Here is a 13,315-nt window from a genome sequence, read left to right on the forward strand (position 1 = left end):
TTCTATCCCACCTCCAGTCTTTGTCTCCCTTCAGCTTGGTGTGTTAGTAGTTACCTGAGTCTGTTGAGTTATCTGAGTCTGCTGATCCTTCCTGTATCCTTCCAGTACCAGCAATGGGTGCAAAGCCTGGAGGCTGCTAAACTGCCTGCAGGTGATTGTACAAGGACTTCAGTGCCTCATAGCAAAGTCAGTGTCTTTCCATTCAATAGAAGGTAATAGGAAAAGGGGCAGCTTCAATATTCTCCCATATAACAAGTACTTATGTTGAAGGCCTTCTAAGTGCCTTGTTTCCTGAAATAGAAGCAGTGCTATTCAGTGGGTGATGAAGGTAACTTTTCCTTTTGTACACATGGATATTTTTACTATTACTTTTTTAGTATTATTTACCAGAAAACCTTGAAAAATAAGTTAAAATTCCTCATACAAAAAGCTATTCTCTTTCTCTTTCCTGAGTCATTCTGTGGCACTGGCACAAATGAATGAAGGTGCTGGTGTCTCGTTAGTCATTATGGAGATGGTATCTTCTGCCGTTTCCCCTCCAAAGGCAGTTCAGGAATGCTGCTGGAAGCATTTGGAATGTATTTCTGGTCTGAATCCCTTGGCAGCCTGGGCTTCGGTTCCTGTTCTCATGGCAGGTACTTACTGAGTTCAGGCTGTAGGATCCTTGGAAGTTTCCTGTTTCAATGTAAGCTCATGATTTTGATGTTTCAGTTGCTAGAAGTAGGTGTTCAATGCACAGTAGGGGTTTCCACTAAATGCTGTTGTAAATATAAGGTGTAATGTTTGAAATTCCTGTGTCTGGAGGAGGGATGTGCCAAGGGCCTGGTTGCTCTCACTAAGGACGTGTCCTGCTGTCTGGCATAGGAAGTCCCTTTCTGGAAATCACGTTTAAGGGCTTAGGCCCAGAAGTTCTGAGAAATACGTTTCAAAGTTGGGTCGTGGTGATCTCTTTTGGCACGGGATCAAGGGTGATGATGTAGTAGTTGAACATGTGCAAGAACAGATCCCTGGTGTGATGTCTCACCTGCTCTGAATCATGTCCCTTCTTTTTCAGTCCTGATAACATGGGTCTGCTTGACCCAGCCACCAGCGATGGCAGAGTGATTTTCTTCCTGCCTTGGGAGAAGATGACAATTGCAGGGACCACAGACAGCCCCACCGATGTCACCTCCCATCCGATACCAACGGAAGAAGATATAAACTTCATTCTGAACGAAGTGCGCAACTACCTTAGTGTAGATGTTGAAGGTAGGAGAGTCACTTTTGGCTGGGAGGGGTTTCTATAATATTTCAGCCTAAGTACATGCTGTATGTCTCAAGTTTCTCCAGTGACTGATAGCTGAGTTCTTGCCCCTCTCATACTTGTGGGATCCAAGTGTCATCTCAGTCTGTTTCAGAGCTATCACTGATGCTTTTCCTGATACACTCTGTCTACTTGGACTATTTAAATGGAAATCAGTTGATATCTGAATGTGCAGATTTCATGCAGCTCTCATCTAACAGGCAGCAGCTGGCAGATTGACTCATTCTGGCTTTTTGGGTGGCAGATGCAAAGTTTGGCTGAAGTGGGTCGGTTCGGTCATACATCCATACAGGTGCATTGTAGAATTGCTCTGCTTTGACTGTAGGAAGAGTTCTTCTGACTTTTCCTCTGTGCCATTTTTCTAGATCCTTTCTTAATCACGTTCATTGGTGTGGTAAGTACATAAAAGTTCAGCTCTTGGTTGAAGAGGGAAGTATAATGGGCAGAAAGGGGAATTCATCAAAATCACTTGGTGACTGTTGACCTCAGTACCTGAGCTGAGGACACCTGTGTTAGGTCTCCTTACTTTGTAGTGAGATTTACTGTTTTGTTGGGGTGGTTTTTTTTGCTGTTTTTGTTTTAACAGTTATGTGAAAGCATCTGTGCTGCTGTTGTATTAGTGCTAAAAGGAATCTGTGAGCCGCTGTTTGTCAGGAGCACTGCAATCTCTGGGGTTTAGGAAACCTGCTATCTGGCAGTTGGAAACACTGGATTGATTACCAGATTCCTGCCATGAGCAGTTTGGTGGCTCTCTGCTGTACAGCTTTGGGATAGACAGCCCTGAGGAAGCGTACCCTTACTTTTTGGGTGCAGAAGCCAATATAAGTCAGCATGGTGGGGCAGGGACGTAGCTGGCGGTATTCAGACTGAATAAGGCAGAAATCTTGCGAGGTATTTCACAGGAGCATGTTATGAGGTGTTCAGTTCTTTTGGATGAAACCTACCTAGGTGTGCACGCTGTTTTTCCACATTGCAATTAGCAGTGTTTATAGATTGCCTGTTATTGAATTAACAACTGTGCTGGCCGTATCAACTCACTGCAGACCTGCCTTTTTGCTGCCAGAGACAGTGCCAGGGTTATCAACTTACACAGGCTTGGATGTGTTCCAACTGTTTAATTATGGTGTCACGCATGCTGCTTTTTCTAGTTTCATTAGTTTATAAATGTAATATGGTATCTTATTTCTGTGATTAACACTTCATTTTGGCAGGTTAAACATGCTGGCAGAGCACCATTGATTTCTGAAATCTATTTTGTGTTCTTTGGGGATATTTTTACACCCTGTTACCGATTTTTTTAAGTTATCAGTTGTTTGAAAGCTACATCATAAATTGTTTCAGGGCTTCAGTGTAAATTGGTCAGTTTTTACTGTTGTAAATTTAACAAGCAACAACATTAATTTCATGAGATTATTGGTTCCGTGTTTCATATATTCCTGAAGAAAGTCCCTTACGGAGGGTAGGGTAATTTCCTACAACTGTTAAGGACCTCTTAACTACTTGTTGCCTTCAGATTTTATTCTTTCATGTTCACTGGAAAATCAAGATTGGCTGTTGGGATGTAGTAACTGCTAGGGGGCAGAGGAGTAGCATGGGGGCATGGAAATGGCCATGGAGCTGGGCTTCTCATGAAGTGGGAAGATGCTCCTGAAACAGGTATGGTTGGGAAGGCAGGGCTGGAAGAGGTGGCTAAGAACAGTGTGGGCTCCTGGATGGTTTGTGGTGGATCACCTGGGCTCTCTGGGGTTGCTGTGCAAGTGCTGGGGGTTTTGGGGAGTCACAGGCCTAGGAGATGTGCTATGGACTGGCAGATGCAGGTGTGCCATCAGGCTGTGAATAAAGGTCACTTACTTTTTCCAGATTTTCCTCTTGACAAATTCCACACTATACTAAAAGCTTCCAAGTCCTAAAAGCAAGGGTAGTAGGAATAGACTTTGTTTTGGTTTCTGAAGTGCCATGTAGGGTCTGCCCCGTCCACAGAAGCAAGGAGGATAAGACTTGCTGCTGCGCTGGGTGCTGTTCTTGGTGGAATTTCTGTTTTGGATTGAGGGTTTTCTGAGCTGATCGGTGACTGATAGCTGTCTCGTGGCAGATCAGTTTCCAGAATCTCTCTCTTCTGTTGAATTCTTAACCATTGTGACAGAAAGGTCTTTCTGTCTTTGGCTTTGTTTTGAGTCAGACAGCAGTATTGACACAGAAGTGCAGTGCCATTTTTTGTGCTACTTGGAGGCAACACCACAGAGACCATAAGATGGATAGGAAATGAATACAAAGTTCCTGACTGATTTTGGTTGACTTTTTCTTCTGGACAGTGAGAAGAGGAGACGTGTTGGCAGCATGGAGTGGCATTCGTCCTCTGGTCACTGACCCCAACTCCAAAGACACGCAGTCGATATGCCGGAACCACCTTGTTGCTGTTAGTGACAGTGGCCTTGTCACCATAGCAGGTAGGAGAAGTTCATTTCAGGTGTTGCTTTTGTTGAGCTTCCCTAGTGCATTTTGTGCAAGCGTCTTTCTTCTTGCAGGGTGATGCTTTGCATTAGGTAGTAGCAGTGTGAGTGGCTTGTTAGAAGAACTCTATTAAGAGTAATATGATAAAACACTTGGTATGTACCAACTTCACGTTTCCCTTGCTTTCCACAAGTAAAGAAGTAAATGTGTTCTTATAGGTGGGAAGTGGACAACGTACCGTGCCATGGCTCAGGATACCATTGATGCTGCTATTCAGGAACACAATCTGCCTGCAGGTTCCAGTAAGACAATTGGGCTGCTGCTCCAAGGGGCTGAGGACTGGAGCCCCACGCTCTACATTAGGTTGGTCCAGGACTATGGACTTGAAAGCGAGGTGAGCCACTGTTACCGTTCATATGCTGATATTTCCATGTTGGAGGGTTTTGTTCTTTCCATAAAGACAATATTTTCTTAATGTTTTAATTATTTTCTGCTTTAAAATGTTATGAGATGCTAGAGCGTCCCTTTCCTTGGGCATGGCAAACCTGTGCTACTCTCTGATCACATCTGACATAGAAGAGTTGAAGCACCACAGTTATTTATTTGGACACATACATAGTAGCATTAGCATAGGTCTAACTCATACATAGGGCTAGCAGTTTCCTCTTGCACTGTCAGAACCTGAAACCCTCTTCAGCCTCTTTGTTACTAGTGATGAGAGAACTGACTATAAAACATTCATATATTTGATGTGCTTTTGAAAGAATAACCAACTTGTTTTCAACTCCATAGGTGGCTCAACATCTGGCTTCTACGTATGGTGACAAGGCTTTCGAGGTGGCCAAAATAGCCCAAGTTACAGGGAAGAGATGGCCTATTGTTGGAAAACGTCTTGTGTCTGAATTCCCTTATATTGAAGCAGAGGTATGTGGAAAAACTACATCGCACTTGAGAGCTTCTTGGGAATGAAGCAGATTCTAAAGCAGGTCCATCTTGCTCTGAAAAATACCTTCAGAAGCCCTTTCCTTTGAGATTCAGATGCTTTTTGTTTGCATTTTTCAACTTCACCTGCTCATACTTAATGTTTTTATATAGAACCATAGAATTACCAAAGTGAAAAGACCTCCAAGATCATCCAGTCCAACTGCCCACCTACTACCAGTCTTTCTCACTAAACCACGTCCCTTTGTACAACATCCAGACATCTCTTGAACTGCCTCCCTGAGCAGCCCATTCCAGTGCCTGAACACTCTTTCAGAGAAGAATTTTTTCCTAACATCCAGTGTGAAATAAATGTTTTATTACAAATATATAACGTAACATGAAATGTATCTAATGTGGACTCATCTCCATTTTTTCCTTGTCTTACTCCTCTAGGTTATCTATGGTGTGAAGGAGTATGCCCGCACTGCTGTGGACATCATTTCCCGGCGGACTCGCTTGGCCTTCCTGAATGTTCAGGCTGCTGAGGAAGCTCTGCCAAGGATTGTAGACTTAATGGGGAAAGAACTTAACTGGAACGAGCAGAAAAAAAAGGTACAAAGGGCCTTTTTCATCTGGAATTGTTTTGTTTTTCTTTAGTAGTTTCCATGTTAACGAATGAAATTAATTGAATGGAAAACTTCAGTGATGTTTGCTTCCTGAGAGGAATGGCTGTGTTTGGTGCAGTTCATTTTGAAGTCTTCATCAAAATAGCTGTGAAATGAATTGGTATTGGCCAGGGTGGGGGGAACACTGAAAGCATTCCATAGCTTTAAAAATGAGGCACACTTGGCATTACTATCCCACTTCTAGCAGGTATTCAGTTCAGTGACATTTCTTACAGGTCTGTCTCAGGAGAGAAGGATTTTGCAGTCTGTATTGCCTTTTTTTGCCCATACAATCACAGAATGGTTTGGGTTGGAAGGGACCTGTAAGATCATCTCATTCCAACCCCCTGCTATAGGCAGGGACACCTCCCACTGAACCAGGTTGCTCACAGCTGCATCCAGCCTGGTCTTGAGTGCTTCCAGGGAGGGAACATCCACAGCCTTTCTGGGCAGCCTGTTCCAGTTCTGAAAAATGCTGATACAGAGCTTGTTAATTTTTTTTTTTTTTAATTTTCTAAATTATTTTAAAGGTCCCAATTTACTTCCTTTGCCCCAGTGGCTCAGTGCTCATACATACAGTGTAATCCTAGAAGCATTTACACAGTAATTAGAGGTCTTTACTAGGCTTGATATCCCTTCTCAAGATTAAAAGGTGCCCAAGTTGAACTTTTTAATACTTTTTAGTTACCATCTGCTCAGTTTTTTGGACCTTAGGTAAATTCTTGCCAAGTGGAAGGAGCAAATAAATTGTGTAAGGAACTTGTTCTTTCTCAGATACAAGGAGGCTTTTCTTTTTGGTTGTAGGAACAACTGGAAGCTGCAAGGAAATTTCTGTATTATGAAATGGGCTACAAAGTAAAATCTGACCAGTTAACAGGCAACTCTGAAATCTCTCTTGCACCTTCGGATATTGAAAGGTAAGTGAAATAAGAGATTCCAGAGTTGCTGGGAGTTAACAATGAGTGTCGTTTTTCTCCACTGATAATCCTTATCTTGCAGGTACAAGAAGCGATTTCACATGTTTGACAAGGACAAGAAAGGGTTTATTACTATGTTGGATGTGAAGCGGGTCTTGGAGGTAAAGTTTCCTTTTGCTTTTCTGTTAATTGCAGGGTGGCGTAAATAGTGCTGAGCAATGCAATTGATGTACTTCAGTGTCTATCAGACAGGTCCAGATTACAAAGTGTACCACAGTGCAGGTCTGAGTTTGGCTTTTTAATACAGAAATTATGTTTAGTTATATTGAAAATAAGACAGTTGGGTTTTTTTTGGAAGGCTTATGGTAGTTATGTACATTGACACTTACCTGACCCTGATAAAAATGGTGTGGTTATTTTTTGTCCAGAGCATCAGTGTGCAGATTGATGAGAAAACACTCCACGACATTCTGAATGAAGTAGATCTGAACAAGAATGGGCAGGTGGAGTTAATTGAGTTTTTGCAGGTAAGTATTTCTCTGTTCCAAAGAAACTGTAACTATTATAACTGTAGGCTCAGGTGTTTGTCCCCCTCCTCCTCCCATGCAGAAGAGCTGTGCTGTGGAGGAGGTGAATGCTGTTGGGTACCACAGTTGTGTCAGTGCAGTTTGTCAGAGCAGACAGAGGTGACACACAGAGCTAGTTTTAAGCACCTTCCAAATTCAAGGATATTTTCTGTGCAGAAGCAAATAACCCAACAAACAGGTCAAATTTTCAAAGTATGCCACAGTGCATTTCTGAACTTGGCTTTTTTATACAGAAATTATGTTTAATTCTATTCCAAGTAAGACGGTTGGTTGTTTGGAAGATATGTTGTAGTTATGCATGCTGACACATATCTGACCCGGTTAAAAGTGATTGCGGTGTTCAAAATAATCTAGAAAACTGTAAAGGAAGAGCTTATGGTTGGAACATATGCAGCCCGTGTTACCCCACTGTAACTCCTGGGTTGAGAAATGGTAGCTCCGTTTGCATGAAGAACATTGCATTGGCAGTCTGTGTGCCTGCTTTTTGCAGGGCTTTACAATGAGACAATTGAAGGCACTACTGAATGTTTGTCCTGCTCCTCTTGCATATGCAGCTTGCTAACCAGCTTTGTTTTCCTGGAGTCTTTCTTGGTGTGGTATTTCAAGTGAGTGCCACGTCTGTCCTGCGTGGTGGCAATGATGAATGCTGAACATGAGATAAATTAATGCTGGGGATTTTGGTCAATGTCAGCCCTTTCTTCACTGTGTCAAGTTAAACAAACAAGATCAAGGCAGAGGAAATGGTAATTGTCTCTCTTGAGATGAGCTGTAGATAAGAGGAGCATTGTTGAATCTAAATGCAGAAAATTTTCACAGGTTGTGTCCAGCATTAGAAGAAAGGACTATTTATTTACCTAAAACGCAGTGATTTAGCTGGGTAGCTGAAATGTGCGTTAGTTTTGAGATGAAATAAAAGCTCCCCGGTGCCATCTCACTGAAATAACTGGAGGAGAAAATCACAGGTGGCTTTCTGACTGCTGGGAAGGGTCTCCCTCTTGTGTCCTTCTACATGTGAAAGCTTCAGATGAGGGGGGAAAAAAGCCCAAAGCTTCTACTGTAATGGCCTGGTTTGCTTGGATACCTTGTGGGTAAGAAGTCAAAGCAGCTAACGTGGCTGCTGTGGATTTATTGCTTTTATATTTATATATAATATATATATATATATATATATAATATATTTATATTGCTTTGCTGTGGTGAATGGTCTCATTAGGCTGCCCAAAGTCAGGCTATATCTAAACTACAAGTGACAGGTCAGTACCTTGATATCATTTCAAAGTTACTTTAACTTGAATGACTCTTTGGTTACAGGCCTATCCTGCATGTTTCCCAGCACTGCAGTGAGGATGCATTGCACTTTGCACTTGCTTTGTGCAGAGCCAGAGCTGCACACAGGGAGCTGCTGTGCAGCACAGAGCGCGGTGGGAAGCCTGGTAATAGGAGGAACAGCAGGTTGCCATGGAAGGAACAAAATACACGTGGTGTTTGTTTAGTTTTTTAATGGATCTGTTAAGCCCGTTCTCAATACTTTTGTGTTTGCTCTCTGAAAACTTTCAAGTAATTACATTGTACTGCCAGAACGCTTGTGGAAAGCTGTGTGCAAATATTTGTGGACGTTTATGTTAGAATATAGGAACACATTGTATCAGACTGGCTGCCTCGCTATCCAGGTGGGAGCGGAGCAATGCCAGGTGGCTGCGTTTGACCCCTGCAGCCTGCCAGCCTGCCTCAGTTCCTTGGGAGAGCTGCTCAGCAGTGCCTGCAGGTGTTTCACAGATGGAATGCAGACCGAAATGATCAGCGTTTTATGCAAACAGGTGGTTCCCATTGAAAACTTGAGCCATTTTTTGCTTTCATTCACACCTGCTTTTTTACTGTTACCGCCCGTGTTTCCTCAGCTGGTCCCACTGGCACGGGGAGCTGTCTGATGGCAGTGACTGCACATGAAAGTTCTGTTTTTGAGGTGGTGCTGAAGGGTCAGCCGGCTCCTCCATAGAGTACAGTGGGAAAAGCCACAACAAATTGGTTGTGGAGTGTGTGGTAGGGCAGAATTAATGGGTGTGATGGAAGAGCTGCTCCACTCGGGGCCTTGTTGTTGGTGTGGGTCACTGGGGGAGGGGAGCAGCTGGAAGGATGCTGTGGGCCTCTCCTCCCTCACTGCAGCATCTGCCTTTACTCAGGGCTCACAGGGTGACCAGAATACCCCCAGCAGCCGTGGAGGTCCTTCAGATTCAGCTGGGTCTGTCCCCTTCCCTCCTTCAGGAGTCATTCCTGTTTCTCAAATGCAGTACCAGCCTACAGAGGTCCGGCTGCAGAAAAAATAGCCTTACCTATAGAAGGGAAGGAATCTGAAGGATTCCCAGCACTCCCTGAGAGTCAGAAACTGCATTTAAGTGCTGATTGTTTTGCGTAGCAGTCATTGGCAAGCTGACTGTATGTAATTTCAAATCTAATGCTCACTTTATCCATGGGATAAAGAAGAATTAACTAAAACCTTAGCAGTAGCGTGTGTTCCTTAAGGTAGAGCTGAGTCCGGTTTCAAGGACTTAAAGGCAAATTAGTTTTAAAAGTCTATAAAATAATTTGGATTTGGAAGAGTTGTGGAAGTCAAGTACGCTATCTCTGCAAAGAAGGGCTTGTGAATGGGAGGGATGTGTCCTGGGGTCAGTGCTGGATCAGCAGTGATGTTCTGTTTGTTACTTCCAGACTGAGAGGGGAATAGAAAAAAGGTGTGGGTGGGGGAGAACCTGTGGAGCAGCTGGGCTATCCCACGTGGTTAAATGGCACCGAAAAAGCACTGCTGTTAATGGATGCTGCACTGCTACTTCTGGATGGGTCACATTTGTTGGTATTTCTGGAAAATACAAATGGGCTTTGACATGAAGTTTTATTTATTTTTTTTCAAAGCATGCAGCAGTGTTGCTTTGTTGGTATCACAGAATGGCCTGGGTTGCAAAGGCCCACAGTGCTCATCCAGCTCCAACCCCCTGCTGTGTGCAGGGTCACCAACCAGCAGCCCAGGCTGCCCAGAACCTCATCCAGCCTGGCCTTGAATGCCTGCAGGGATGGGGCATCCACAGCCTCCTTGGGCAACCTGTGAACAGTGCGTCACCACCCTCTGGGGGAAAAACTTCCAAGTACCATGTGCCCTTGGACAAACTGACCGGCTGCATGGAGCTGAGCCCATGCAGTTGGGGCTGTACCATCCACCTTTGTTCTCAGTGTGGACGTGAAGCTGAGGGCTGCTCTCTCTGTTTGTTTCAGCTGATGAGTGCCATTCAGAAGGGCCATGTCTCTGGCAGCAGGCTGGCCGTGCTGATGAAGAGGGCGGAGGAGAACCTGCGGCAGCGCGTGGTGATCCCGGTGGACCGCAGCGGTGGAGGGCTGTAGCTCAGCACGGCTGTGCTGCATCTGCTGACAAACATTCCAGTGCTCCCGAATGTCCTTACTCGGTCAAGGTGACTGATGTCTGTAAAAACACATGGGTGCGTTTGTTTCCTGTACTAATGGTTTTCTGTACGGCTCTTAATACTCAGTATGTGGCCTTTTGGATTGGGTATGCTTCAAACATAGGAGTTTATTAACGGGTTCTGGAATATGGTCTGGAAACACTGGTGCACACACAAGCACTCGGGCATGTACTGCCTTGCTCATTAACTTCTAGATCACCTTTACCTTAAAAAAAAAAAAAAAAAAAGTGATTCCTGCCTTGAAAGAGAGCACTGCATTGAGATTTGCAAATAGGCATTTAGTATTTAAAAGCTGCTGATCTGTCTGCTTCAACAAAGGGCAGCAGAGGGAGGGCTGGTACCTGGGGTTTGAGAGAGCTTCATAAGAGGAGCAAAGCTTCACCTTCTGAAGGTACCAGGTATGGTAAGGAGCTGGCTGGTTAGTGCCTGCCCTAACAGGTGCTGGGCTTTTGCTCTCATGGGGTGCGTAGTTATTTCAGCAGTTCTTGGCCAGACACGAGTTATCAGCAGTACCAAGCTGGAAAACAGCGCAGAACCGTCACCCAAACCAATAACCCAGCGGGCAGCCAGGGGACAGCTGTCCTTTCTCCACATTAATAACCACAGGCTTCCTTCAGTCGGCAGCATTCTTTAGCGGGTGGTGTTTGATGCTGTGAAGTGCTCTGTACTGTTTCCAGTTTGGGACAAATATGTAAAATAGGACAGTTTTGGATAATGTAAGTCTTAATTTATTTAAAAACTCAAATTAGATTGTGTAGATTTCTTGAGTATAAATACTGGCTGACAAAACAGGACCCTCTGTACCAAGGGCTCAGGATTTCTCCTTACGTAAGATCTGATCTTTTATCTGATGTCATTGTTTTCACTAATAGAAACATCAGTGCAGTAACAGCCAGCAAAGATTACTTCTGTATCTTAAGGGAAAATGATTGCACGTGTGAAATGGAGGGGCTGAGGAGCGTTGGTGTACAGCTGAGTGTGTTGAGTGTGGGGGGCTGGAGAGGGAAAGTGCTTTTAGGAGTAAGTAAAACACAAGGCTTTGGAAAGCAGATCTTGAAAATGAACACAACCCAGAAGTGGGGCTGAACCTCACCTGGATTCCTGTCAGTCTGAACAACTGCTGAAACGTCTCCAGGTTCTCTCCAGAAATCCCATCTCAGATGCTTTCCAAATGGTTTTTGCATGTTGAACTGATTGTCATAGAGCTGCTTTGTACCAGAACTGTGCTGCTGTGGGTTCTGACCGTGCTGCTCTGAGTTTTGTACCATTGGGCACAGCCCATGAGAGCAGTGAGCGAACGTTTGACAGCATGTTTTATGAATGGCTGCTGTGGGTCTGTCAGCTTTTTTGAGTGTGTTCCAGGAAATTCAGGTGAAGTATGTGAATACGCAGTGCAGCTTTGCTGTTCTAAAACCCTTCTCAAATAAGAGCACGGTAAGAGAGTTTACGTCACACATGGCACAGCATGGAGGGGGGGGAATGGGTGTCTTTGGGCTCGGAGGCAGGGTAGGAGCCCATGATTCGCTGTATTATTTAAACAGACGTATCTGTTAGAGTAGTGAGACCTTTTCCAGGCCACGTAAAGAAAAATAGCTGAAATATTTAATAACTTCTGTACGGTTTGAAGAAAAATTCTCCTCCGCTCCTCTGTAAATGGAACTGTTAAGCTGTGAGTTTCCCTGTAAAGCTGGGATGTTCTGCTTTGTGCTCGGAGCGTGTCCTTCACTTTGGTAATGCTGCCCACAGGATGCGACTTCGGGGTTTCCTTGGCTACACACGTGTCCCTCCATTGCAGTTTGCTTTGCAGCGTGGGTGCTTCACTGTCGTGGATCTGTGCTCCTGTGTGGCACTGCAGGGTCTTGCACAGCTGCCCCATGTGTAGGGGAGGCTTTAAATCTCTGCTTTCAGGAACGTTGTGAGGGGGTTGGTTGGGTGGCTTTGGCCCGCTTGGGTTCTTCTCTTTGCTCTTCTGCTTTTCTTCATGTGATTGTACTCATGTTGTTGTCCTGCTTTGTTCTGATCCCAGGTGGGGAAGCAAAAAGCTGCATGCCCGGCTGGGGAGCGTGCACACGTGTGTGTATGTACACACATGTCTTAGCCCAGCACCTACTGCGCTGTGCTGGGGGTTGCTCCGTGCTGAGCTGTGCGGTGCTGTGTTTGAGGCTGGGTTGTCGTTTTTATAACTGTCCTGGTGTTTTATTGCCGTTATTTATTACTTTTGATATCCGGAATGAGCCGCATGCATTTATAGAGCAATAAGAGGATGTATTTAATGTGCCTTGTTTTTTGACTGGGGAAGAACCAAACGCATGAATCAATAAAAGCGATGAAAGGCACTTCGTTCCCAGGCACTTTGTTACGGCGGCTACAGAAACAACTCCAGCCAACCCTGCCAAACTTCCTTAGCAGTAGAATGCACACAGGGCATTGGGCAGCAAATGGGACATTGCCGTGCCTGTGTTCTCCCCCTTGAGCCCAGAACTCAGTGCTGTGTGTGGGTGTGAAGGTGAGGGCTCAGAGAGGTGCTGTGGCAGCCTGGTATAGCACGGCGTGGCTTGGCACAGCACTGCTGTCCTGCCGGCTGTTTGTCTGCACTGAGACCTGGGTTGAGCACTGCTCTGCACACCGATGGATTTCATCCCGGCTGGAATCAATAGAAATGAATGGAAAAGATTTCTCAAATCTATTTGGATCGTTTCACCTGGCGGGTTCGCCCCAGGTTGCCACGTGCTGATAAATGTTCGGTCAGTCAGCAAAACTGTTACCACTCTTTACACAGATGGTACAATCCCTGTATATTATTTTATGTTTCAGTTTCCCCTCCCAACAAGGCCATTCCCCTGCTGTGCTAACAGTGCTGAGGGTGAGCAGCCCCTCCTGGCCCAGAAGCGATCAGTGCTGGTGCCCCCGAAGGGGAGTAACCACCACGATGAGTTTTATCTAATCTGTACCATGCGAGCAATATGTCACACAATGTTTTCTGTAACCATCCTCGTCT

General features: G+C 44.8%; 1 protein-coding gene across 8 annotated transcripts in view; it reads left to right on the top strand.

Annotated features, from left to right (window-relative positions):
- GPD2 (glycerol-3-phosphate dehydrogenase 2) overlaps positions 1-12,653 on the top strand; it is a 47,485-nt gene extending 34,832 nt beyond the window's left edge. For all 8 annotated transcript variants that reach the window (XM_015869089.3, XM_085552956.1, XM_015869091.3 and 5 more), the window contains exons 9-17: positions 1,055-1,248; positions 3,616-3,750; positions 3,973-4,148; positions 4,547-4,678; positions 5,132-5,290; positions 6,148-6,260; positions 6,343-6,421; positions 6,689-6,787; positions 10,112-12,653. In XM_015869089.3, coding sequence (XP_015724575.2) covers positions 1,055-1,248; positions 3,616-3,750; positions 3,973-4,148; positions 4,547-4,678; positions 5,132-5,290; positions 6,148-6,260; positions 6,343-6,421; positions 6,689-6,787; positions 10,112-10,237 — 1,213 coding nt within the window. In that variant the 3' untranslated portion in view covers positions 10,238-12,653. The remainder of the gene's footprint in view (positions 1-1,054; positions 1,249-3,615; positions 3,751-3,972; positions 4,149-4,546; positions 4,679-5,131; positions 5,291-6,147; positions 6,261-6,342; positions 6,422-6,688; positions 6,788-10,111) is intronic.
- Positions 12,654-13,315: the final 662 nt, after the last annotated feature.

This window comes from Coturnix japonica, chromosome 7, assembly GCF_054131305.1.
Source record: "Coturnix japonica strain WE chromosome 7, WE-NBRP24, whole genome shotgun sequence".
NCBI lineage: Eukaryota > Metazoa > Chordata > Aves > Galliformes > Phasianidae > Coturnix > Coturnix japonica.